Consider the following 24,307-nt stretch of genomic DNA (forward strand, 5'->3'; position numbering starts at 1 on the left):
ATGTGGGTGTTGTGTTCTCTAGACTGCTTCCTGTTGCCTGAGGATAATAGCATCCCCAGGGGACCCTGAGAAAATTGAGACAATGGTCAAATCCTGGAAAAACTAGTTGTAACATTTGTTGTCCAGTTTTAGAACTGTTTCCGTGCAGAGGGATCAGTATATATGTCACCTGTCTTGTCTTTCTTGGTTTATTTCTTTATGTCTGTAGCCAAGATTTTCAGGAGGGAGGTCTCCTCCAATCAAATCTGATCTCTATTAACCTTGAAGGAATCCACAGCCTTTCATTTCCTGGGGAAACAAAAGTATAACCTCTCTCCCAATGCAATACAGTTCCTGAATTCCGTTTTAAAGTTAAGACATCCCTAAAGTGTCTAGGCTGGTTTAGTTCAGCAGTTCCTCTTACAATCCCATGTCTCTCAGAAGCTGTCATTTGCTCATCAGCATTCCAAAAATTCAAAGTCAACACAGCACCATACAGAATTCAGACTCCCTGTGTATTTCCCATCTTTATGTGGCTTTTTTCCTTTATATTACTGTATTCTCTTTAAAGACTACTATTTTTAAACTATTTTTTCCTATGATTGTCTATACCCATTTTCTTTTCTTAAGCCTCTGCACATTTTTCAGCACACTGTAACCTGTTCAGAGTTTCTTTTCCATCTGGACCTGTCTTCACTGCGTGTCTCTAGACTTTTCTGACCTCATGAGCCAAGCCTTAAACTGCTAAGCAGCAGCTAGGCCCTCTGCTGCCTTGGCTCTGGCTCCACCCTCTCCTTGGGTCTGTGAGAGCCAATCTTGTGCCAGTGGGCCTGGCCGAGAGCTTCATCTAACTGGGAGCTGCATTCACCTTCCCCAGCTCCAGGAAGTTGGTGCCTGCAGTGTGGCAGGCGTTTTTACTGTTTTTACTTAGCTTTGTGTTTCTACTTAATGTGCTGGCTGCTCAAGGACTCAGTGTGCAGCAGAGCCTCTTAAAGGAGCCATATCCTTTTTAGTGTTTTGTTTTGTTTTCCAGCTTACTCAGGCCCTGTGTGGAAACTCAGGTCCCACATTGGACACCATATGTAGTAGACTTTCTCTTTGGGTTACCAACCAGCTCCCAAATAAAGACATGGAGACTTCTTATTAGTTATGAGTGCTCGGCCTTATCTTATGCTTGTCCCACTAGCTCTTATAACAATTTAATCTGTTTCTCTTCATCTATGTTTTGCCTCGGAGCTTTTTACCTTTCTTTCCTTCTGCATGTCCTACTTTCCTGCTTCCTCCATGTCTGTCTGTCTGTCCCCAGGCATCTCCCTCTCTTTCTCCCTCATTCTCTTCTCTTGAACCTAGATTCCTCTGCCCACCAGCCCTTTCTATCCCTCTACTGCCTAGCTATTGGCTGTTCAGCTTTTTATTAAACCAATCAGGTGCCTTAGGCAGGCAAGATAAAAACAAATGCATAAACATATCTTTACATAGTTAAAGTAATATTCCACAACAGTGGATGGAGTTGTAGGGGCAGCAGGAGACCATGGGGGGGGGGTGTAGATGACTGAGTTTCTCTCTAGGATCACAGAGGAGTTGCGAGTCAGAAACCAGGTAGATGATGTAGGATTCAGTCCCCAGGGAACCAGGCTGGCACTGCATCCCTGGAGCGGGGAGCCTGCCTCACTGCTCACATCATCCCGGAAGTAGCCTTATGGAGCCACTGGGGTGCAGAGGAGTTAGGGGCCGTGTCCAGGGTCACATATCTATAAGCAGTAGAATCAGGACAGTGCAGACTCTTTCACAACAAACACACCCCCTAGTCCCCCTTGCCCAGCAGCTCTTTCTACAGTGTTCTGAGCTTTGTTATCTTGGGACAGTTTGGGGTTCAGGGAGGGGAGGGTGTGGGGCATTTCCTAAGAGCAGTTTGGTCGGGGGAGGGGCTAACGCTGGGTTTTGCAGCAGTGACTGGAAAGGGCTGTTTGTCCGTGTGGGCACATGCTGGCTGGGCCCTAGGGGAACTGCGCTCAGCACATCACGCTTGCTTCTGGTGTTGCCCTCGGCCAGGTTTGTCATCCAGCTGCTGGAGGACCTGGTGTTTTTTGTCAGCGATGTTCCCAACAATGGGCAGAATGTCCTGGACATCATGGTCACCAAGCCCAACCGGGAGCGGCAGAAGCTGATGCGGGAGCAGAATATACTTAAGCAGGTGTGTGTGCTCTCCGGGGGCTCATGGCTTCTACTGAAGGGATAGCGGAGGGTGTGGCTCAGCGGGAGAGCGCCTGCCTCGAATAAGTCAGTGAAGAGCTGGGAGCATGGATCAGTGGTAGAAGGCCTGCCTAGAATTTACCATCAAGGGTCTGGGAACATGGCTCAGCAGCAGATGCTAAAATTTACCAGCGAGGGCCTCGGTATGGATCAGGGGCAGAGTCCTTGCCTAGATCCAGCAGTGGTAGAGCACTTGTGAACCCGCCCGTGGGGAGCCAGGGGTGTGGATCAGTAACTGAGCACTTGCTCAGCATATTCAACCAAAGGTCTAGGTGCCATCCCCATTGGGGGAAGATGTATCTGAGCCATGGGCACGTGCCAGGTGCCTTCCTGAGCTCCTTGCAGGAATCACCTCATCCGATCCCCTCCTGCAGGAGAGCTGTTGTCCTCATGATACTGATGAGGACGCTGAAGCCCACAGAGGCTGGAGTCCCCCTGAGCAGGACGGCCCTGGGCTCCTGCGAAGGGAAGCTCTGGGATGGAGTCAGTCAGGGTTGGGGTTCCTAGGAGGATGAGGGGCGTAGGCAGGATGGGAGAGTCCTTCTCACTCTCTACACCCCTCAGATCTTTGGCATCCTGAAGGCCCCGTTCCGTGACAAGGGGGGCGAAGGTCCGCTGGTGCGGTTGGAGGAACTGTCCGACCAGAAGAACGCCCCCTACCAGTACATGTTCCGCCTCTGCTACCGGGTGCTCCGGCACTCCCAGGAGGACTACCGCAAGAACCAGGTGGGCGGAGGACGGTCCCTGCTGGACGTAGGCTCTGCCTGTGCTCCTCAGCAGGTGTCTCTAGGCACAGAAGCTGGCAGCAGGGCACTGTGAGACACTGGGTACAGGCGGCCACCAGATGGTGGGGCTGGCTTCCGGGGTGCATGCCTAGCTGGGGGCTTACCCTAGGCTGCCCTGGGCTCTGCTGTTGCCATCTTAAAACACTGCTTCCTTCTCTCCTAGTCTTGTTTTGGTTTATCGAGACAGGGTCTCACTATGTAGATCTGGCTGGCCACATCCCTAGCCTAGGACTCTCCATATATAGATCACATAGGTCCACTTGCCTCTGCCTCCCGAGTGCTGGGATTAAAGGTGTGTGCCACCTCCTAGCCTAAAATTCTTCATTTTTGAACCATGTTTTCATTATTTTGTACCATGTAGCCAGTCTGGCTAGACAGACAAGGCCCTGGGAGGAGCCACAGAGCACAGCTCAGAAACCACGTAAAGACGAGACGCCCTTCTGCTGTGGCCGCTGCTTCCATGCTCGCCCTGAAGTGGGCTTTTCAGAGCTGCTTTCTCTACAGGGTAGAGACTCCTCACTCAGGCCCACGAGGTGACCGAACACAGCACGGAAGCCTGGCCCCCCAGCCTTAGCTCTCTGCCATTCTTTGGGGCACAGACTCTGTCTGTCACCAAAGCTGTAACTGGAGATTTTTAGAAGAAATGCTTGGCTCTGGCAGCCTCGACGAGCTAGATTCAACCACCTATCCTGTTATGGAAGAGACCGATGATGGTCAAAAGCAGAGAGAGAGAGAGAGAGAGAGAGAGAGAGAGAGAGAGAGAGAGAGAGAGAGACTGAGAGACTTATTCAGTGTGGCCTCATTAGGAAGACAGATAGATAATAAGGTTCAGTGACTCCCCAAGTCTGTCTTTGGGTGCCAAGTTGAGCTCTGGGTTTAAGTGGAGGAGGACAAGGGGCCAGAGCTGAAGACCCTGGTCACGGTTGGCTCTGCCTGCTGCCTCAGCCCAGGTCCTGCAATAGATTACAAGACAGTCTGGTCCAGATAAGATAACTGCTCTGATCTTGGGGGTGCCCTGCCCTGCAGGCTCACTGTTGCTTGGGGACCACTCCTGTCACAAAGATGGATCAGTCCTGGTGTTTCCGGACTCCAGAATGACTCCAGAGGGAGGGCTGAGGTTAGGTAGGCAGAGGCAAGCAGGAATTTGAGCCATAGCAAAGGAGACAGAATCAGGCTGGCTAGCGCTGTGGCTCAGTTGGTAGATTGCTTGCCTGGCATGCATAGAGCCCTGGGTTCATTCCCAGCACCGTATAAACTTATGCTTGGAATCCCAGCACTTTTAAAATCGAAGGCAGGAGGATCAGATGTCACCCCAGCTCCACAGGACACCGACCTGGAAGTCGGGTGTCAAGGCTCTGCAGCAGAGCAGCCTTGTCCCTTGTCCATGGCCCCAGTGACCCCCCCCCCCATCTGCTTGCCCCCAGGAGCACATTGCCAAGCAGTTTGGGATGATGCAGTCACAGATTGGCTATGACATCCTGGCTGAGGACACCATCACCGCCCTGCTGCACAACAACAGGAAGCTGCTGGAGAAGCATATCACCAAGACGGAGGTGGAGACCTTCGTTAGCCTCGTGCGCAAGAACAGAGAGCCCAGGTGTCCCGCCGCGCCCTGCCCTCCCTGTGCCTCCTTCCAGCCTCTGGGGCTGGGTTTTGGTTTTTGTTCTAAAGATTTAGTTATAGGAGTGCTCTATCTGCATGTACTCCTGCAGGCCAGAAGAGGGCACCAGATCTCATTACAGATGGTTGTGAGCCACCCTGTGGTTGCTGGGAATTGAACTCAGGACCTCTGGAAGAGCAGTCAGTGCTCTTAACTGCTAGGCCATCTCTCTAGCCCTGGTTTTTGTTGTTTTTTTGTGACAGGGTCTCACTATGTAGCCCTGGCTGTCCTGGAACTCATTAAGCAGACCAGGCTGGCTTTGAACTCACAGAGGCCTGACTCTGTCTCCAGAGTACTGGGATTAAAGGCCTGCGCCACCATGTCTGGCTTCTGGTGCTGGTTGTTAGCTGTCGAAACTCCTGCACTGTGTGTACTGCCTCCTCTCCAGTTCCCGGGGTGGGGCTCTCAAATTTGGCTCAATGTAAAGTTCCCACACGGATGGACACCCCTACACCCTCCTCTGGTGACTGAGTCAGTACCTGCCTGAATCAGTTGTTAATTTGAATGCCAACCTTAGCCTGTGCCTGCCCTGACCCCTGACTGTCTCTTCACCCTGTCCCAGGGAGGTGCCATGGGCTGCTGCCCCTGGACAGTCCGGAAGGAGGGCAGTTAGGCTTCTGGCCTGCAGGGCAGCTTCTGAGTCTGTTGCTGGCCCTGTTGACCACCCCCCCACCCCCCCAGGTTCCTGGACTACCTCTCTGACCTGTGTGTGTCCAACCACATCGCCATCCCTGTCACCCAAGAGCTCATTTGCAAGTGTGTGCTGGACCCCAAGAACAGCGACATTCTTATCCAGACAGAGTGAGTGGCAGCCGCATCCCCAGGGGCTCACTGGGGTTCACACTGGGGCTAGCACTCTTGTTCCAGTGCCTGTAGTGCCTGGCACTGGGTGTGTTGGGGTGGCGTGAGGGACTGGGGGGTTGAGGGGGGATGAGCCGTAGCCCCAACCTGAGCTGCTCTGGATTGTACTGCACACAAGGCGGCATGGACCCCTGGGGCTCAGCCTACCTGGGGTTAGCTATGGTGAGAACCTGTCTCAGAAAATAAATAAGGGGCATCGGGGCTCTGAGTGGCCAGAGGTGGCCCCCTGACCATGCTGCTGGCTGCAGGCTGCGGCCCGTGAAGGAGATGGCCCAGTCTCATGAGTACCTCAGCATTGAGTACTCGGAAGAGGAAGTGTGGCTCACGTGGACGGACCGGAACAATGAACATCACGAGAAGAGTGTGAGGCAGCTGGCCCAGGAGGCGCGGGCGGGCAACGCGCACGATGAGAACGTGCTCAGTTACTACAGGTACCGGCCCGGGCGGGGGACCCGCCCTCCTGAGGTCCAGTGCTGTCGGGGCCTCTGCCTGGGCAGACGGGTGCCCTGTCCTCACCCCGCCCTGCACAAAGCCTTTCTCCACACGAGGACAGCGCTGGGTGGCCTGAGGCCCAGGCTCAGCATAGTGGCCAGGCTTTTAAAAAGCATGTCATTGCCCTGTCTCTGGGCAGGTCTCCTGTGTTCTCACTTCTCTGCTTTGGTTGTTTAATTTTTTATCTCATGTTTTTAGTGTGTGTGTGTGTGTGTGTGTGTGTGTGTGTGTGTGTGTGTGTGTGTGTGGACATGCACGTGTCACAGTTCCCAGGGTTGATTCCTTCCACAGTGTGGTTCCTGGGGGTTGAACTCGGGTCATCAGGCTTGGCAGCAAGCACCCATTGCCCACTGAGCTCTTGTTTACTTTTTATTTTATTTTTCTGTGTGGCCTGTATATATCTCTGCACTATGTGCTTGCCTGGTGCCTGTAGAGGGCTGAAAAGGGTGTTGGATCCCCTGGGACTGGAGTTAACAGGCAGCTGTGAGCTGCCACATGGGTGCTGGGAATTAGACCTGGACTCTCTGGAAGAGCAGCCAGTGCTCTTAACCACCAAGCCATCTCTCCAGCCCCTTATTTTTTTGAGACAAGCTCTCACTATGTAGACCAGGCTACCCTCTAACTCATGGTAGTCCTCCTGCCTCATGAGTTATCACACCTGGCCTGTATTTTAGTTTGTTTTTCAAGACAGGGTTTCTCTGTGTGGCCCTGGCTGTCCTAGAACTCACTCTGTAGCCCAGGCTGGCCTCAAACCTGCCTCTGCTTCCTGAGTGCTGGGATTAAAGCTGTGTGCCACCACCACCTGGCTTTTTTGTTTTGAGACAGTGTCTCACTCTTTAGCCCAGGCTGGTCTTGAGCTCAGGGGGAGCTCCCTCCCTCATCCCTCCTCGGGCTGGGATTATAGGTGTGAGCCAGCACGCCTGCCCAGACACGTCTGACACAGTTGCACAGAAGCTGTGCTCGGGTACTGATGGGATATCCTCACCGCATCACTCACACCTCATACCCTGGGAAGTAGGCAGCCCCGTCCCTGTAAAGTTGGGAAACAAGCACAGAGTGTGAAAGATCTTGCCTGGTGTTTCAGGGTTGAGGCACAGTTCATACACAGGGTGGCCTGGCTCCAGGACCCAGAGGTAATGAGGTGTGGTGAGGAGGAAGAGGCCTGATGTCACCCGGAGCGAGGCTCCTGTTATCGTTCTCACTGACGTCAGACACCTCTCGCCAGCGGGTTCTTCCCGCTCTCCCAGCCACCCACGTCCTGGCCTAGCTGAGCCTGGAGGGGAGAGAGCTGTCCTCTCTGGCAGGTGTTGGTCCTCTGCCGCACCGCGGAGTCCTCGCCGGGCCCGAGCCTGCTGCCCTTGCCCCAGATGCTGCTGTTCTCCGACCCACTGCCTCCTGCAGGTACCAGCTGAAGCTGTTTGCCCGCATGTGCTTGGACCGCCAGTATCTGGCCATCGACGAGATCTCCAAGCAGCTGGGCGTGGACCTGCTTTTCCTGTGCATGGCGGATGAGATGCTGCCCTTTGACCTGCGTGCCTCCTTCTGCCACCTGATGCTCCACGTGCACGTGGACCGTGACCCCCAGGAGCTGGTGACGCCTGTCAAGTTTGCCCGCCTCTGGACGGAGATCCCCACGGCCATCACCATCAAGGAGTGAGAGTCCGGAGGGTGGGCGGCTGGTCGGGGAGGGGCACAGGGTGGCGGGGCAGGGCATGGGGACCCTCATGCCTCCTGCTTCCACCTCTAGCTATGATTCCAATCTCAACGCCTCCCGAGATGACAAGAAGAACAAATTTGCCAGCACCATGGAGTTCGTGGAAGATTACCTTAACAATGTGGTCAGCGAGGCCGTGCCCTTCGCCAACGAGGAAAAGAACAAACTCACCTTTGAGGTGGGGCTGGGGGATGGTGGGGCTGGGGGATGGTGGGGCTGGGGGATGGTGGGGCTGTGGTTCGCCCTCCCTCGGCCTTGGTCTGCATCCAGGGATGGGTTGTGGAATCCACGACCCCGTTTCCCTGGTGCCCTCAGCCCACCAGGGGATCGCATAGATAGCTGAGGCTCCCCAGTGGGCAGACTCCCCAGGGTTCAGTGCCCAGAAGAGAGCCGCTGGGCTGAGTCCACTCAACTCATCAGCCAGGGTCTGCCGTTCCTGGGAATTCCATCCTCCAGATACCCCTGCATCCTGGTTTTCTCTATCCTGTTTGGACCCTAACAGAGCCACACTCTCCCCCTGGACAATCACCACCTTGGAGACAATGCCCCACTACCCCCCACCCCTTAGTACACTGGTCTAACTCCACAAACCACACCTCTGCGTGTGTTGGTCCTGTCCCCCACAAACCAGGTACACCGGCCACACACCCCGCACTGCCGCTGTGTGCATCCCCACTCGCCCTCACTCGGCCCCGCCCCCTCTGCAGGTGGTCAGCCTGGCGCACAACCTCATCTACTTCGGCTTCTACAGCTTCAGCGAGCTGCTGCGCCTCACACGCACACTGCTGGGCATCATTGACTGTGTTCAGGCACCCCCAGCCATGCTGCAGGCCTATGAGGAGCCTGGTGGTGAGGCTTGGCCCCCTCCTCGGTTCCTTCCTGGTCCCCACAGTGCTGCCTGCTTCCTGTCCCCGCCATCCCGCTGGCCCAGGTGCTGTGATGCTCTGGGGTCTTGCTTGGTCTTGAAGTTGAGTGGGATTCAGCACGACCACTGAGTGAGAGGGGAGGCAGCCCCACCAGCAGGGAGTGTGGAGAGGACGGGAGCTCTCAGTCTGCAGCCCTCCCTGGTGCCCCAGGACACACACTCATCTAAATTGTGCTGGGGTCCGGCCCATGGTTTCAGCATTGTAGGCATAGTGTCCCCTCGGTCCCTCAGGCTTTGTAGTGGCTCTCAGCTTCACACCGAGATTCGCTCATCTCTCCACACCACCCGCTTGCTTTGGCTTGGTCCATTGTTTTCTTAGACTTGGCATAAAGCTCCCTGCGGCCCCCACACCCCCGCACCACACCCCCTGCCCAAGCCTGCCTGGGTTAACTCTGTCCCTTTTTAGCAATTGTCCTGCAGAGATTGGGAACCCTGCTGTCCGTCCCCTGATGACCCCCTTCTGTGACCCACAGGCAAGAACGTGCGGAGGTCCATCCAGGGCGTGGGGCACATGATGTCTACCATGGTGCTGAGCCGCAAGCAGTCTGTCTTTGGTGCCTCCAGCCTGCCTGCCGGAGCAGGTGTCCCTGAGCCGCTGGACAGGAGCAAATTTGAGGATAATGAAGACATTGTGGTGATGGAGACCAAGCTGAAGATCCTGGAGATCCTGCAGGTGCTGGGCAGGTGGGTGGGCGGTCCAGTGGCGGGGGTGGGGAACCCTTGGTGTTCAGGGTCACAGGGTTTGGCCAGGTTATGTAGCCCAGCCCATTGGTCCTCGAGGTTCTTCTTGGACCAGCAGCACTGACATTACTTGGGACTCAAGCCCCACATAGACATGCTGCTTCATGAAGAGCAATTCATGGCATCCCAAAGAGGGATGGGGCCCTTGTGACCAGAGGGCATGAGTGTGACAGAGAGACCACCATAGGGAAGTTAGAGGTGGGGTTTCTATCCCATGAAGACAGAGTTTAGTCACGGGTCCCCACACCCTGTCTTTGTACCTCAGTTCTCCCTCCTGGAGAGGGCTGTTGGTAGAGTAGCTGGAAGGACAGACAGTTCGGCCTGCTGACCTGGGGAGTTTCTGTGCATATCCTGTCATCGTCTGGCCTGGGGTGTGTGTGGGGACTGAGCAGTAGTTGGGGGACTCACTGCCTTATGCTGGGAGGAGGCGCCAACCACCATCACTGGACCAGGAGCTGGGGACAGAGAGGCTTGTTGTTTCGATGCCTTGGAGCATCCTGAGTGGTGGGATCCCAGAGCCCATTCTGGGGTCCCCTCACCCCTCTTGGAGCAGCAGGGCTCCGGGAGACTGGTCTTCACATCGTCTGTCTGTCTAGTTCATCCTCAACGTGCGCCTGGACTACCGCATCTCCTACCTGCTGTCGGTCTTCAAGAAGGAGTTCGTGGAGGTGTTTCCCATGCAGGACAGTGGGGCGGACGGCACGGCACCGGCCTTCGATTCCACCAGTGAGCCTTGCTTCCTGCCACCTCCCCGTCTGCAGCTCCCCAACCCACCCTTTCTACTCCCAACATGCATTTCCATTGCCCCTTTGGTTGCCACAGTGAGGAGCAGGGCAGGGACCCTTCCTAACTGGGGAAACAGGCCCACAGGGAAGCTAGGACCTGACTAGGGTCATCGTCATATCCCACCGGGAGCTGACCAGGGCCTGGGCTTCCTTGGGCTGCTGAACTTCCTGCCCCACGCTGTCAGCCTGGAAGCTCTGCCTCACGAAGGGGGTTGGGCAGGTGGAGGGGCTGCAGGAGCATCTGGGGCTGGTGTGGACACCCCCATACCTGAATTTCTATCTATCCTATACCTCTGTCACTCTTGCTCCCCACAGCTGCCAACATGAATCTGGACCGCATCGGGGAGCAGGCAGAGGCCATGTTTGGAGTGGGGTGAGGCTGGGGTTGAGGTGGGCTCAGGTTCAGGGTTGGAGACAGGTTGTCAACATGAGGCTTGATGTTACCCACTTTGGACAACCTGGGTTTCCTGAGGCTGAAGGCTGGTCATTCCCTCCACTGTGTCCCTCAGAAGACCCTCCCTGGCTTGCCCATCCCTCACGGTATAGGGTAAATCTGGGTCCTAGGCATTATGGTAATTTCCCGCCCTTCATGCAGGGCAGCTGTGCCTCTGTGTTCAGCACAGCTCGGGGCAGCTGTCCCGCCTCACAGCGGGGCGAGATGGGGGTGTTGCAGCATGCCCCCTCCCTGCCCCTCTATGCTGGAGTGGACTTGCCACTCAGAGCCTCTGCCAGTGGGTGCCGGCCTTCCTTGGTATCTAGCACATTCAGTGGATCTCTTCTCAGAACTCCACTGTGACTTCAGAAGATAGGGGCTGGCAATGTACTTCAGTTTGTAGAGTACTTATCTAGCATTCATAAGTCCTGGGCTCGATCCCCAGAACCACCTAAGCCAGGGGTGGCATTGCACACCTGTAACCCCAGCATTCAGGAGGTGGAGGCAGAAGGGCCAGAAGCTCAAGGGCTCTATGTAGTGAGTTCGAGGCCAGCCTGGTCTACATGAGATCCTGTCTCAAAAATAAACCAGAACACAGTAGTGCAGAATAGATTCATAAAATAAAGCTCACAAATTTACAAGGGAAACAATGCATTGAAATAGTTATCAAAATGCTGAAGAAAATAAATCGGAAGTAACAGCTGCGTATATGGCTCTTTATTAGCACATCAAGTAGCAGCTGCATGGGTGGGTGTAATTAGCAGCGTGACTCCAGCTAGTGGCGAACATAAATGGTATTTCACAATTTCCATTAACAGCTCTGAGGTGATGTGAAAGTGTCTGTGGTTTTTACTGGTGGCAATCCCCCAGGCTCAGCTGGTATTCTCTCACAGAAGGAGGAGGTGTCTTCTTGTCCCCTCAGTGTGCGGGGACTATGGATCCCACATGATCCTGCATCAGGGGCTTGGTTGAGGGCTATCCTGAGGGTGCCGGGGGCAGTGATTCCCTGTCCATGGGAGGGAAAAGGACTGCATCTGCAGTGAGTGAGTGGTACCCTGGGTGTGGCCCTGCCCCAGCGGTGGTAGAGCCTGCCCGTGCCCGTGCCCTCACTCACTGGCTCCCACTCCTGCCCACCCCTGCTGGCAGGAAGACCAGCAGCATGCTAGAAGTGGATGATGAGGGCGGCCGCATGTTCCTGCGGGTGCTGCTGCACCTGACCATGCACGACTATGCACCGCTCGTCTCCGGCGCCCTGCAGCTGCTCTTCAAGCATTTCAGTCAGCGCCAGGAGGCCATGCACACCTTCAAGCAGGTGAGAGGGGCCACGGGGATCTAGTTGCTGGTAGCTTGGCAGGGATGTTGGGCCTCACTGAAGGACTTCCGGCCTTGTTCAAATCCTTCAGGGGAGGGTCCAGTCTCAGCCACCTTTGGCACCTTCTGCCCTGACTCACTTTTCACGTTGTGGACACCCCTTGAGAGTGGGCAGTTATGCACACCTTTGCTGATCATTGCCTGCCAAGCCTGGCTTGCAGGCATCCCTCATTGTGCTGCCTGGCGTCCGTCACTGTGGCATCCTGTCCCCTTGGCAGCCTCCTGTGAGATGCCTGCTGGTCAGGGCTGGCATTTAGCAAGCACTCATGATGTACTTGACGCCAGTCTGCATTGGTTCCCCAGAATTCCCCAGCTCCCTCAGGATGTGACACCCCTCTCAGCCCCCTGTGAGAGGAGGGCATTGAGGCCCAGGCCCAGTGAGAGGGAGGAGGGACCACATGTAGGCCCTAGTCCTTAGAGTTCAGGTCCCCCCTTCACCCGGGTTCAGTGACCCTGCAGTGCTTCCCCGGCCTGTTCGGCATGAGTGGACCAGTGACAGGTCACAGTGGTGTGTGACATGAGTTGAGTAACCGTGGCCAGTCGACGTGTTAGCTCACTGCAGGGAGGCTTCCTGGAGGAGGGGGCTGTAACAGATGGAGGTGACGCTTGAGTGGGGTCCTGGTCTAGGGAGGGCACTGTAGTTCCCTGCGTAACAGCAGATCTGGGGACCTATGCCCCGTGAGTCTGTTATGCCCTCCCTGTGCAGGTCCAGCTGCTAATCTCAGCCCAGGATGTGGAGAACTATAAGGTGATCAAGTCGGAACTGGACCGACTGCGGATGATGGTGGAGAAGTCAGAGCTGTGGGTGGACAAGAAAGGCAGCGTCAAGGGCGAGGAGGGGGAGGCGGGCGCCACCAAGGACAAGAAAGAGGTGAGCTGGCTTCCGGGAGCCAAACAGGGTGCTCCAAAATGAGGGGACCTGGATGACTCTACCCTCTGTGTCCTCAGCGACCCTCGGATGAGGAGGGATTTCTACAGCCACACGGGGAGAAGAGCAGTGAGAACTACCAGATTGTCAAGGGCGTGAGTGGCAGGGTGTAGGTGGGTGGGTGGGTGAGGGGTGGGAAGTGTCCTGCAGCTGGCTTCAACCTGACTCACATGGGGCTCCTGCTGGTCCGGCTTCTCTCAACTCCTCCCTCTGGGCCCTGCAGCCAGGCATCTCCCAGCTTTCTGGCATGTTCCAAACAGCCCCGCCGAGGCCCTGGATAGTTATTTTAAAGCTGATGGAACTTAATGAGACTCCACTTTACGGCCCTGTCGGGTGGGATGGGATTTTAGGGATTTGCCCGGTTTGCCAGGATGGCCTGATTCAGCAGCGGCAGCAGCCCAGAGTCCTTCCCCTCTCCTGTCCCTGTGGTAGATGGGTGTGGCTGCAGCTAGCCAGGCAGAGGGACCCTGAGGAGGAGGCACAAGGCTCCCATCTCCCATGTCTCCCCCGCAGATCCTGGAGAGGCTGAACAAGATGTGTGGGGTGGGGGAGCAGATGAGGAAGAAGCAGCAGAGGCTGCTGAAGAACATGGACGCCCACAAGGTCATGCTGGACCTGCTGCAGATCCCTTATGACAAGGTGACTGGCGTCCAGCCTGCTTATGCTGTACCTCTGTACCACTGTACCGCAGCCCTCCAGGGCCGACCGCAGCCCTCCAGGGCCGACCGCAGCCAAGCCAGTCACCCGCCGGCTCTTCTGAGTTGCTCCTTGGTTGCTGTGAACCCCCCACTCCCTGGGGTGCTGGGTATTGGACCCCGAGCCTTGCTCATGTAGTTCTTCACTAAGCTACACAGCCCTTGAGTTCAATTTGACCCTAAGGCTTAACCATGACCTCAGCCTCCTTCCCCTCCTCTGGGCTAACCTTGCCTATCAATCAGCTCCATCTAGACCAGTGGTTCTCAAACTGTGGGTCACAACCCCTTTGCGGGGGCTCAAGTGACTTTTTCACAGGGGTCACCTAGGACCATCAGAAAACAGATATTTACATTATGATTCATAGTAGCAGCAAATTACAGTTATGAAGCAGCAATGAAAATAATTTTATGGTTGGGGGTCACCACAACATGAAGAACTGCATTAAGGGGTTACAGCATTAGGAAGGGGTCCGATTATGGCCCTTTGACCCTGGGCTCCTTATCCCGGTAGGTCCATGATACCTGGTCCTTCCCCAGGCCTCCTTCCCTCACTAGCCTCTGCCTACCTCTGACTCCAGCCTTTCATCTTGGCTGATCGTTTTTGTTTTTTGTTTTTTGAATATTTGTGTTTGTGTGCACATGCTCAGAGTTCAGAAGAGGGTGTCAGATTCCTGGAGTTGGAATTTATAGGTGTTCGTGAGCCGTCTGGTCTGGGTGCTGGGGGTGGAACCTGGGTCCTCTGCAAGAGCAGCATGTGCCCTTAACAGCTGGGTGTTGCTCCAGGTGCCTGAGCTGATCTTACACACACACATCTCAGGCTGCACCCGGACTTTTTAGTGTGTGTGTGTGTGCACGCGCACACATGCATGTGTCAGGGTGTGTGTGTGTGGTCAGGAGAGACGTCTGTTCTCTCCTTCCACCTTCACATGGGTTCTAGGGGTCAAACCCAGCTCACCACAGGCGAAGCTAGTGAAGCTCCTTAGTTTCCTATTGCTGTAGTGGAGACCATGACCCAAAGCATCCTGGGGAGGAAGGGTTTATTTAATCTCCGAGCATACAGGGAATATATATACTTAATCTCAGAGCATAGGGAGCATGTATATTTAAACTCCCATCATAAAGGGAAGTGGGCAGGAACCGAAGCAGACGCCACGAAAGGGTGCTGCTTCCTGGCTCGCTCGGCTTTCGAGGACCACCTGCTCAGGGGTGGCGCTACTCAGGGGTAAGGGCCACTACCACAGTGGGCTGGGCCCTCCCATAACAATCATTAACCGAGAAAATGCCCCAAGGACTTGCTCACAGAACAATCTGATGGATGCATTTCCTCAACTGAGCTTCCTGTAAAGCTCCCCACCCCACCTCGCCCCACCCCAACTCCATTCCCTATGCTTTTTTAACCCTAGCCTAGAGGCTTATGGGATCCTGACCACTTCCAGCCACCTCAAGCTTGTCCCCCCTGGTGGCCCAGCAGCCACCTCAGGCCTGTCCCTTGCTTCCCCCCCCCCAGTGCCCCAGCAGCCACCTCAGGCCTGTCCCCCGTGCCCCCCCCCATGGCCCGCCACCTCAGGCCTGTCCCTTGCTCCACCCCCCAGTGGTCCAGCAGCCACCTCAGGCCTGTCCCCCCTGGTGGCCCAGCAGCCACCTCAGGCCTGTCCCCCGTGCCCCCGCCCCCAGTGGCCCGCCACCTCAGGCCTGTCCCCCCTGGTGACTACTTCCAGCTACCTCAGGCCTGTCCCCCTGGTGGCCCAGCAGCCTCTCTCTGCACACAGGGGGACAACAAGATGCTGGAGATCCTGCGCTACACACACCAGTTCCTGCAGAAGTTCTGTGCCGGGAACCCTGGCAACCAGGCCCTGCTGCATAAGCACTTACAGCTCTTCCTCACGCCCGGGGTGAGGCACATGTGGGCGCCTGCGCAGGGTCCCCGATGGGCCCCACCCGTCTCTGATGGCCCTCCCCTGCCCCCCACAGCTCCTGGAGGCCGAGACCATGCAGCACATTTTCCTCAACAACTACCAGCTGTGCTCCGAGATCAGTGAGCCTGTGCTACAGCACTTTGTACACCTGCTGGCCACGCACGGGCGCCACGTGCAGTACCTGGACTTCCTGCACACCGTCATCAAGGCTGAGGGCAAGTACGTGAAGAAGTGCCAGGACATGATCATGACCGAGGTGAGGGCGGCCTGGGCCACAGGGAGCTGGGAGGCGGGTCCCAGGGAGAGCTGGGGAGGGAGAATGAAAGCCGGTAGAACTCGGGGCGCCTGTCCAGAATTGGTCAGGAGAACCTGGACTTCGGGGCCTGGTGCAGAGTGGGAATGCACAAACCTATTCTCACCCAAAACATGGAGAACGGGCTGAGCCTTGATCCCAGTCTGGGAGGTCTGTTCCCTAGGAGCACCTCACGGTGGGCTGGGGGTGGGCAGGGACAGAGACAGGGATGTCCGGGTGAGACACTACAGCTGAAGCATTCGCTTTGGCCGTGTTAACTCCCGACCGTGAGGGAGAGGAGAGAGGTGGAGTATGCTTCAGTTCAGTGCACACGCTGGGGGCTGAGGAGATTTGGCCACTTTCCGGATCCAGGGTCAAGGTCTCTGAAGGAAGAGGGCCAGACACATCAGCCAAGGAACCCCAAAACTCAGGCAGGGAGCCAGGCAAGATGGTTCACACCTGTGACCCTAGCACTTAGGAGGCTGATGGGGATCAGGAATTCAGAGTCGGGCTGGAGAGATGGCTCCATAGTTAAGAGCACTGCCTGCTCTTTCAGAGGACCTGGGTTCAATTCCCAGCACTGGCTAATGACCACCTGTAACTCTAGGTTCAATGGATCCAACACTTTTCTGGCCTCTGTGGGTACTGCACACATGTGGTGGATAGATATACATGTAGGCAAAACACCCATATACATAAAATAAATAAAAACTAACAATTAAGAGTTCAAGGTTATCCTCAGCTACATAGTGATTTCAAAGCTAGCCTGGGCTATATGAAACAGTTTCAGAAACCCAAAACTTTCAGCATGGGTATCAGGTCACAGCTGGGGTCATGGCTCAGCTTGCCCCGAGGAGCACAGGAGGTGGTGCCTGGGGCTGCCAGACAAGGTTTCTGATTCCTACCTGCCTTTGTCACAGCTGACCAACGCAGGTGACGACGTGGTGGTGTTCTACAATGACAAGGCTTCCCTGGCCCATCTGCTGGACATGATGAAGGCAGCCCGAGATGGCGTGGAGGACCACAGCCCCCTCATGTACCACATCTCCCTGGTGGACCTGCTGGCTGCCTGTGCGGAGGGCAAGAACGTCTACACAGAGATCAAGTGCACCTCCCTGCTGCCTCTGGAGGACGTGGTGTCTGTGGTGACCCACGAGGACTGCATCACGGAGGTGTGCACCCTTGGGCTGTGAGGGGGCACAGAGCAGGGAAAAGGCTGCGGTGTAGCCACACTGGGGGTCAGATGATGGGTTAAGAGGGGAGAGCCTGAGCAGGCACTGGTGACACACCTCGCCCGCCCGCCGCCCAGGTTAAAATGGCGTACGTGAACTTCGTGAACCACTGCTATGTGGACACAGAGGTGGAGATGAAGGAGATCTACACCAGCAACCACATCTGGACGCTCTTCGAGAACTTCACCCTGGACATGGCTCTGGTCTGTCCCGGGGGCCAGGGCTGGGCTTCTGGGTGAAGGGGTGACCCGCAGATCTCCCCATATGATTCTCCCCTATAGGTCTGCAACAAACGGGAGAAACGCCTGGCAGACCCCACCCTAGAGAAGTACGTGCTCACTGTGGTGCTGGACACCATCAGTGCCTTCTTCAGCTCCCCGTTTTCAGAGAACAGCACGTCGCTGCAGGTGAGCAGCCCACACGGTCAAGCATGGCCACTCTAGCTGGCTCTCCCGCCCAGCACGGCCTTGCTTACATGAGCACATGAAGATGCAGCGAAATAGTGTATTAGTCATTACAGTGTAACAAACGGCCCGGGGTGTGGGTCAGGCACTACAGTGGGAATGATACAAAGTAACGGACAAGGAACAATTTAAGGAATTGGTGGGGTGTGCTGTTTGAGGGGTACAGTCCATCCTGGCAGCAGGAACATGGATGGCTGGTCACGCTTCATCCACAAAGAGCAATGAATGCTGGCACTCAGTTCACTTTTTTTCTTTTTTATTCATGCTGGGGTTCCGACCCATGGGTGGGTGCAGCGTATGTTTAGGATAGGTCTTCCAGTTTTCTGGAAACCCCATGGACACACTTCACACTGACTTAGGAGGTCCCATGGGATTGACAAGATTAACACAGGAATCCCTCAGTCAGTCTAGCAGGACCTGGGGTGGTGGGCTGTGTGTGGCTGATGCCCAGGACAGTAGAGCCATGATGGCTGGCGGGACAGCTTACAGAGACCTTGCACTGCCCATGGGTGCTGGGCAGGCAGGCAGCCTGGAGACTCACTGGCATCCCTGTGCAGGGGCTGACCTGAGTCACTGAGAGAGACATGGCTGAGATGCTTTTCAGCCTTAATCAGAGTCCCAGGTCTCCTTGAGGAAGGCTCCGAGGCACTGTCTAAATTATAAACACAGAGACTGGAGAAGCCAGTGGAAGTGGCACTCATGGGTTCAAGGCCAGCACTGGCACCAGGCTAGCTCTGAGAAGAGTAAATAGGTTAGGTACACCAGGCAGGGTGGCGCACGCCTTTAGTCCCAGAACTTAGGAGGCAGAAGCGGGCGGATCTCCGTGAATTCAAAGCCAGCTCTACATAGTATGATAGTGAGGCCCCATCTCAAAAACACGAAGGAAAAAAAAGGTTAGATCCAGGAAGGGTGAGTTGCTTTGATACACATTTGAGACAAGGAGACTGAAATTTTTTAACTATGGCTGGATGTGGTGGTGGTGCACGCCTTTAATCCCAGCACTGAGGAGGCAGAGGCAGGTGGGTCTCTGAGTTCAAGACCAGCCTGTCTCAAAAAAAAAAAAAAAAAAAAAAATGTGTTCATGTGTTCCCCTCAGCCTCAGACTGGCTGTAGGATGGGATAAAGTAGAATTTAAAAAAGGCCTTCAGAATGTATTATTGTATGTGTGCACATAGTGTGTGTATGTGTGTGTGTGCTGAATAAGTGTGAGCATACGGAGGTCGGGACACAATGCTCTGGAGTCGGGTCCCTTTTTCTACCCTTACCTGCATTCTAGAAATCAGATTGAGGTCACCAGGCTTGCAAGACACACACCTTTACCTGTTAAGCTATCTCACTGGCCCAAAGTGTATCTATTCTTTCATTATTTTTTGTTCAGTTTTAAATTGTACTTTGTTTTTTGGGACTGGGTCAACTCACAGAGATCTGCTTGCCTCTGCCTCCTGAGAGCAGGGACTAAAGGTGTGCACTACTATTTTCAATCTTTTCTTTTTTTAAGTGTGTGTGTGTCTGTGCAGGTATCTGGGTGCCTGAGGAGGCAAGAAGAGGGTATTGGGTCGTTCTCCTTGGGCTGGAGTTAAAGCGGTTGAGAGCAGTCAGACATGGGTGCTAGGGATTGAACTCGGGCCCTCAGAAAGAGCACCAAGTGCTCTTAGCCACTGAGCCAGACTTTGGGTTTTGAACCATGTAAACACAGCACCTTTCCTCACATTCATTTCAAAGGAAGGAAAGGTGGTTAATATGGCTGTGAGCCCAGCCTTGAGCTGTGGGGAGTTCTTACATGGCGGCCCTGTACAGCCAGGCGAGGTTGTTCGGTGCCATAGGAACTGGTGACCTTCTGCCTAGACCAAAGACATACTGTGGCAGTGAGGGTCCTGGGCCTGTGCCCCGCTGGGCTGGCTGAGCTGCCTCCGGGTTCTGTCCCCTGCAGACACACCAGACAATTGTGGTACAGCTGCTGCAGTCCACCACTCGGCTGCTCGAGTGTCCTTGGCTGCAGCAGCAGCATAAGGGCTCCGTGGAGGCCTGTGTCCGCACCCTCGCCATGGTGGGTGAGTACCCACGCTGGACCTTTCCCAGTGCACCTTGCTGGGGACACCAGCCCCATAGCGACCACCTTATCCCTGAGCGCGAATGTCACCCAGGGTGGTCACATCCAGCCAGGGTTACTCTCATTGCCTCTTGCCAATTGTGTGCTTGCAAGTGACCCTGGCAGGAGGTGGTGCTGGGTTCCCTGTGTGCTGGGGGAATCAGGCGGAACGCCCAATAGGGGCACAGGCCATACTCTTCCCTGCCCCTATGTGGCAGCCTGAGCCTGGCCCAGCCACCCATACCACCCTGTCCTCTGGCGCTGCCCTGTCTTGCAGCCAAGAGCCGGGCCATCTTGTTGCCCATGGATCTGGATGCCCACATGAGTGCCCTGCTCAGCAGTGGGGGCAGCTGTGCAGCTGCAGCCCAACGCAGTGCTGCCAACTACAAGACGGCCACAAGGACCTTCCCTCGCGTCATCCCCACTGCCAACCAGTGGGACTACAAGAACATCATTGAGAAGCTGCAGGTGGGCGTGGTTGCCTGGCCCCTAGGAAGGACCTGCCCTGGGGAGGAGGGGGTTGCTGCCCCTCAGGCGGTGTATAGTCTTTGGGGGATGGCATATGGCCACACCCTGGTCATCTTGAGCCAGGTGGTGACCCTGCCCTCCCTCCCAGGACATCATCATGGCCCTAGAAGAGCGGCTGAAACCTCTGGTACAGGCCGAGCTCTCGGTGCTGGTGGACATGCTGCACTGGCCCGAGCTGCTCTTCCTGGAGGGCAGTGAAGCCTACCAGCGCTGCGAGAGTGGGGGCTTCCTGTCCAAGTGAGCAGGGGAGGAGGGTGTGGTGACCTGGGTCTGGGGCTCCATTGAGGCAGGTGGCCCCTTAAGCCTCTGCCTCTGCCCTAGGCTCATCCGTCACACCAAGGGCCTCATGGAGTCAGAGGAGAAGCTGTGTGTGAAGGTGCTCCGGACACTGCAGCAGATGCTGCTGAAGAAGAGCAAGTATGGAGACCGGGTGAGTGCCGACACCACCGGGCAGGAGCAGGGCTCAGGATGCAGGACACTGGTCACCAAAGGCCGCATTTGTCCTTCCAGGGCAACCAGTTGCGGAAGATGCTGTTGCAGAATTACCTCCAGAACCGGAAATCCAGCTCCCGGGGCGAGCTCCCCGACCCCACAGGCTCTGGTCAGTGCCATGGGCCATCCCTGCCCCACCCCTCGTGGCTGGCTCCTGCTTCCAACCATTGTCTCTCATACGGGCTTCTCCCCAAGGCCTGGACCAGGACTGGTCAGCCATCGCAGCCACTCAGTGCCGGCTGGACAAGGAAGGGGCCACCAAATTGGTCTGCGACCTCATCACCAGCACCAAGAATGAGAAGATATTCCAGGAGAGCATTGGCCTGGCCATCCGCCTGCTGGATGGAGGCAACACTGAGATCCAGGTGTGGGGGTTGGAGCAGAGTGCCTTCACCTCTGGTGATGCTGAGGCTGGAGGCCTGGGTGCTGGGGGCAACTGGTGCTGGAGTCCACCTTCTGAGTCTGCACCTGTTCCCCTCGCCCAGGCCGGCCTGTGCCGACTCTGTCCTGTCCCACTAGGCCCAACATTCTGGCATTTCCGTGTCTGCTCAGGCCAGTCCTGCTTCCTCTTCTCCATCCGCCTCAGCTTTGGAGCCCTGGCCTGGCTATTCCAAAGCCCTGACTCCTCTAACCCCATTCATTCATTCACTCTTCACTGACTCATCCTTTCTTCACATTTCCTGTTCAGCACTGAACATCAAACCGTCACTGACAATGATGTAAGCACCAAGCATCCGCTCTGAAAAGGAGACAAAATCTGTTCTCTTGATGTCTGTGTTTTGGAAAGGACATAGGCAGAGTGTAGACACTGTGGAAAGCAGCATCCAAGCCAGGAGATATGGAATGCAGGGCGCAGGGTTGTGTTAAACAGTCACAGACTGGGCCTAGTGGCTTGGGCTTGCCATCTCTGCTACTGAGGATGCCGAGTCAGGGGGGTCCCAGGTTCAAGGCTTGCCTGGACTCCAGAGCAACTTCAAGGCCAGCCTGAGTACTGTCACTGAACCTCATCTTTAGTAACAAACAGGTGGTGGCGTACCCCTTTAATCCTAGCCCCCTGGAGGCCAGCATGGTCTGTATGGTGAGCTCCAAACAGCCAGGGCTATGTAGAGAGACTCTTATCTAAAAAGAAATAAAAAATTAAAAAACAAAACAACACACCCCGTGGAGCTGGTGATCCAGCGCGGTGGTCCTGGCCCAGCATTCACAAGGCCCTCGGTTTCACCCTAGCACAGATAGGGAAAACAAAGTGACGGGCAAGTCTGGGGGACAGAACTAGAGACCTGAGGTAATGCTGGAGCTGTGCAGGAAGAGTGTGCAGAACAGCCCTGAAGGGGCTGGAGGAGGGAAGGCCTGGGGTCTTAGGAAGAGACTCTCACATGCTCTCGTGTCCCTGAGTGGCGGGGGCTTTTCCTCCGAGGAAATGGAGCCCCTGAAGGCTGCATGAACTAGAAGGCCAGGACTTAGGCCTCCAAGGGATCCCTCTGGCTGCAGTGCCGAGTAGCTATTGGAGCCAGTGGCCAGCGGGGCCTGGGCAGAAGGCAGGCCACAATCACCCCCCACACCCCCGGCATTGTGGTCATGGCAGGTTGGCCTTCCCCATTAACTGCTGAGGTCCCAAGCCCATCCCTAGCCTCCATCTCAGGGTACATGTGTCTCTCAGACTTCCTTTGCATTGAGTGGTGCAGTCAAACTCTCTAAGTAGCTAAGGATGACCTTGAATTCCTGATCCTCCTGCTGCCACCTCCCAGGGCTAGGATGATACCCACCTACCACACCCAATTTCAGGTTAGGGTTTTTGAGGGCTACCATGGCCACCCAGAGCTAGGCACAGTGCTGAGGCTGCTCGCCATCTCCCATCCATCTCCAGAAATCTTTCTACAACTTGATGACTAGCGACAAGAAGTCAGAGCGCTTCTTCAGGGTGCTGCATGACCGTATGAAGCGAGCCCAGCAGGAGACCAAGTCCACAGTTGCCGTCAACATGAGTGACCTGGGCAGCCAGCCTCGTGAGGACCGTGAGCCAGCAGACCCTACCACCAAAGGTTGGGCTCCAGGCAGACATGGGGTGTGGGGCAGGATAAGACTTGCAGGGCACGGGGGTCTCACAGATGGGGAGAGGCTTCCAGTAGCCCCTGCCTTATCAAGTCTTGCCCCACAGGCCGTGTGGCTTCCTTCTCCATGCCCAGCTCCTCCCGCTACTCACTGGGCCCTAGCTTGCACCGGGGGCACGAGGTGGGCGAGCGCGTGCACAGCAACGAGATGGGCACCTCTGTGCTCATCATGCGGCCCATCCTGCGCTTCCTGCAGCTGCTGTGTGAGAACCACAACCGTGACCTGCAGGTGAGTGCCTTGCCCATGCCTGCCTGTCCCCCACTTCCAATCAGCCAGCATCCCCGGCATGGCCACCGGAACTGATGTCCTCTTGGTGGGGATGATGGTGCTGTGCCACTCCCACCCTGCCTGTGCTCCACAGAACTTCCTGCGCTGTCAGAACAACAAGACCAACTACAATCTGGTGTGTGAGACCCTGCAGTTCCTGGACATCATGTGTGGCAGCACCACGGGGGGGCTGGGGCTGCTGGGGCTCTATATCAATGAGGACAACGTGGGCCTGGTCATCCAGACCTTGGAGACCCTCACAGAGTACTGCCAGGGCCCATGTCATGAGAACCAGGTGAGCAGCCTCGCAGTGGCAGTGGTGCTTGTGAAGGAGCCGAGTGGGTGTGAGTGGGGCTGCAGGGCCACCCCGACTCTGATGCGTCTGGCGCTTGCATCTCCCACTGCCTCCTGTCAGACCTGCATCGTGACTCATGAATCCAATGGCATCGACATCATCACTGCGCTGATTCTCAATGACATCAGCCCACTCTGCAAGTACCGCATGGATCTGGTGCTGCAGCTCAAGGTGGGGCCCAGTGGTGAGCATGCCGGCTGTGCCTGTGAAACGTGTGTTCACGTGTGAGTGACAAGGGTACTTAACAGGTGTGGCACTATATTGTGCTGTATGTGGGGGCCCCTTCCATGCATGTGCAGGTTGCACTGGCTACATAGGAATACACGTGTGAACAGACATCACACTCACCTTGGGTTCCCCTGAGGACTTCCTGTGTGTTTGTTTGGGGGTGTGTGGGGGGCTTGAACATATTTGCTCAGGGTGGGTAAGGCCGGCCTACAGGGGATTAATACACTGGACACTTCTCAGCGTACCAACATCTGAGAAGAAAGTAAGGAAGAGATTAAAAGGCCGTAATGGGGGCTCTTAGATTCAGCTTGCTTCCTGTACCCCTCCACCCAGGACAATGCCTCCAAACTTCTCCTGGCTCTGATGGAGAGTCGGCATGATAGTGAGAATGCGGAACGCATCCTCATCAGCCTGCGGCCTCAGGAGCTGGTGAGCGCAGGCTGGCAGCAGGAGAGGATTGTGTGGGGGGTACAGGGATGGGGGTCCGTGCCCCAGGAGTGGGCATAACAGCAAGTGCTGTTGTTCCCCGCCCCACCCCCCAGGTGGACGTGATCAAAAAGGCCTACCTGCAGGAGGAGGAGAGGGAGAACTCGGAAGTGAGCCCACGTGAAGTGGGCCACAACATCTACATCCTGGCGCTTCAGGTACCAAGTGCTGCCCGTGGCCCTGGCCCTCTGCGGCCATGCCCTCCGAACAATGCTCACAGCTGT

The 24,307-nt window shown here is 55.9% G+C and overlaps 1 protein-coding gene and 1 long non-coding RNA gene across 6 annotated transcripts in view; one reads left to right on the forward strand and one right to left on the reverse strand.

The window, feature by feature from the left end:
* Itpr3 (inositol 1,4,5-trisphosphate receptor type 3) overlaps positions 1–24,307 on the forward strand; it is a 71,271-nt gene that overhangs the window by 39,672 nt on the left and 7,292 nt on the right. For 3 of the 4 annotated variants that reach the window (XM_052744346.1, XM_052744348.1, XM_052744349.1), the window contains 31 exons: positions 2,032–2,173; positions 2,797–2,958; positions 4,442–4,614; positions 5,359–5,478; positions 5,787–5,969; positions 7,432–7,683; positions 7,778–7,922; positions 8,452–8,593; positions 9,143–9,342; positions 10,007–10,136; positions 10,511–10,568; positions 11,775–11,940; positions 12,706–12,870; positions 12,948–13,022; positions 13,441–13,566; positions 15,392–15,514; positions 15,594–15,794; positions 16,751–17,002; positions 17,140–17,265; positions 17,344–17,469; positions 19,457–19,577; positions 19,893–20,083; positions 20,232–20,380; positions 20,465–20,573; positions 20,654–20,744; positions 20,831–21,000; positions 22,503–22,677; positions 22,794–22,975; positions 23,109–23,540; positions 23,931–24,026; positions 24,140–24,241. In XM_052744346.1, coding sequence (XP_052600306.1) covers positions 2,032–2,173; positions 2,797–2,958; positions 4,442–4,614; positions 5,359–5,478; positions 5,787–5,969; positions 7,432–7,683; positions 7,778–7,922; positions 8,452–8,593; positions 9,143–9,342; positions 10,007–10,136; positions 10,511–10,568; positions 11,775–11,940; positions 12,706–12,870; positions 12,948–13,022; positions 13,441–13,566; positions 15,392–15,514; positions 15,594–15,794; positions 16,751–17,002; positions 17,140–17,265; positions 17,344–17,469; positions 19,457–19,577; positions 19,893–20,083; positions 20,232–20,380; positions 20,465–20,573; positions 20,654–20,744; positions 20,831–21,000; positions 22,503–22,677; positions 22,794–22,975; positions 23,109–23,540; positions 23,931–24,026; positions 24,140–24,241 — 4,885 coding nt within the window. The remainder of the gene's footprint in view (positions 1–2,031; positions 2,174–2,796; positions 2,959–4,441; positions 4,615–5,358; positions 5,479–5,786; positions 5,970–7,431; positions 7,684–7,777; positions 7,923–8,451; positions 8,594–9,142; positions 9,343–10,006; positions 10,137–10,510; positions 10,569–11,774; positions 11,941–12,705; positions 12,871–12,947; positions 13,023–13,440; positions 13,567–15,391; positions 15,515–15,593; positions 15,795–16,750; positions 17,003–17,139; positions 17,266–17,343; positions 17,470–19,456; positions 19,578–19,892; positions 20,084–20,231; positions 20,381–20,464; positions 20,574–20,653; positions 20,745–20,830; positions 21,001–22,502; positions 22,678–22,793; positions 22,976–23,108; positions 23,541–23,930; positions 24,027–24,139; positions 24,242–24,307) is intronic. The other variant, XM_052744347.1, reaches the window with a different exon arrangement.
* LOC128114394 (uncharacterized) lies at positions 21,376–24,279 on the reverse strand. 2 transcript variants are annotated; one of them, XR_008219759.1, is made up of 3 exons: positions 24,164–24,279; positions 23,432–23,572; positions 21,376–21,754 (listed from the first exon to the last, which is right to left on the reverse strand). It is a non-coding gene; the product is annotated as an uncharacterized LOC128114394 (long non-coding RNA). The 2 variants fall into 2 exon arrangements; XR_008219760.1 differs by lacking the exon at positions 23,432–23,572 and having other exon boundaries at positions 24,164–24,278.

This window comes from Peromyscus californicus, unplaced genomic scaffold (genome assembly GCF_007827085.1).
Source record: "Peromyscus californicus insignis strain IS unplaced genomic scaffold, ASM782708v3 Scaffold_19__1_contigs__length_69161282, whole genome shotgun sequence".
Taxonomy (NCBI): Eukaryota; Metazoa; Chordata; class Mammalia; order Rodentia; family Cricetidae; genus Peromyscus; species Peromyscus californicus.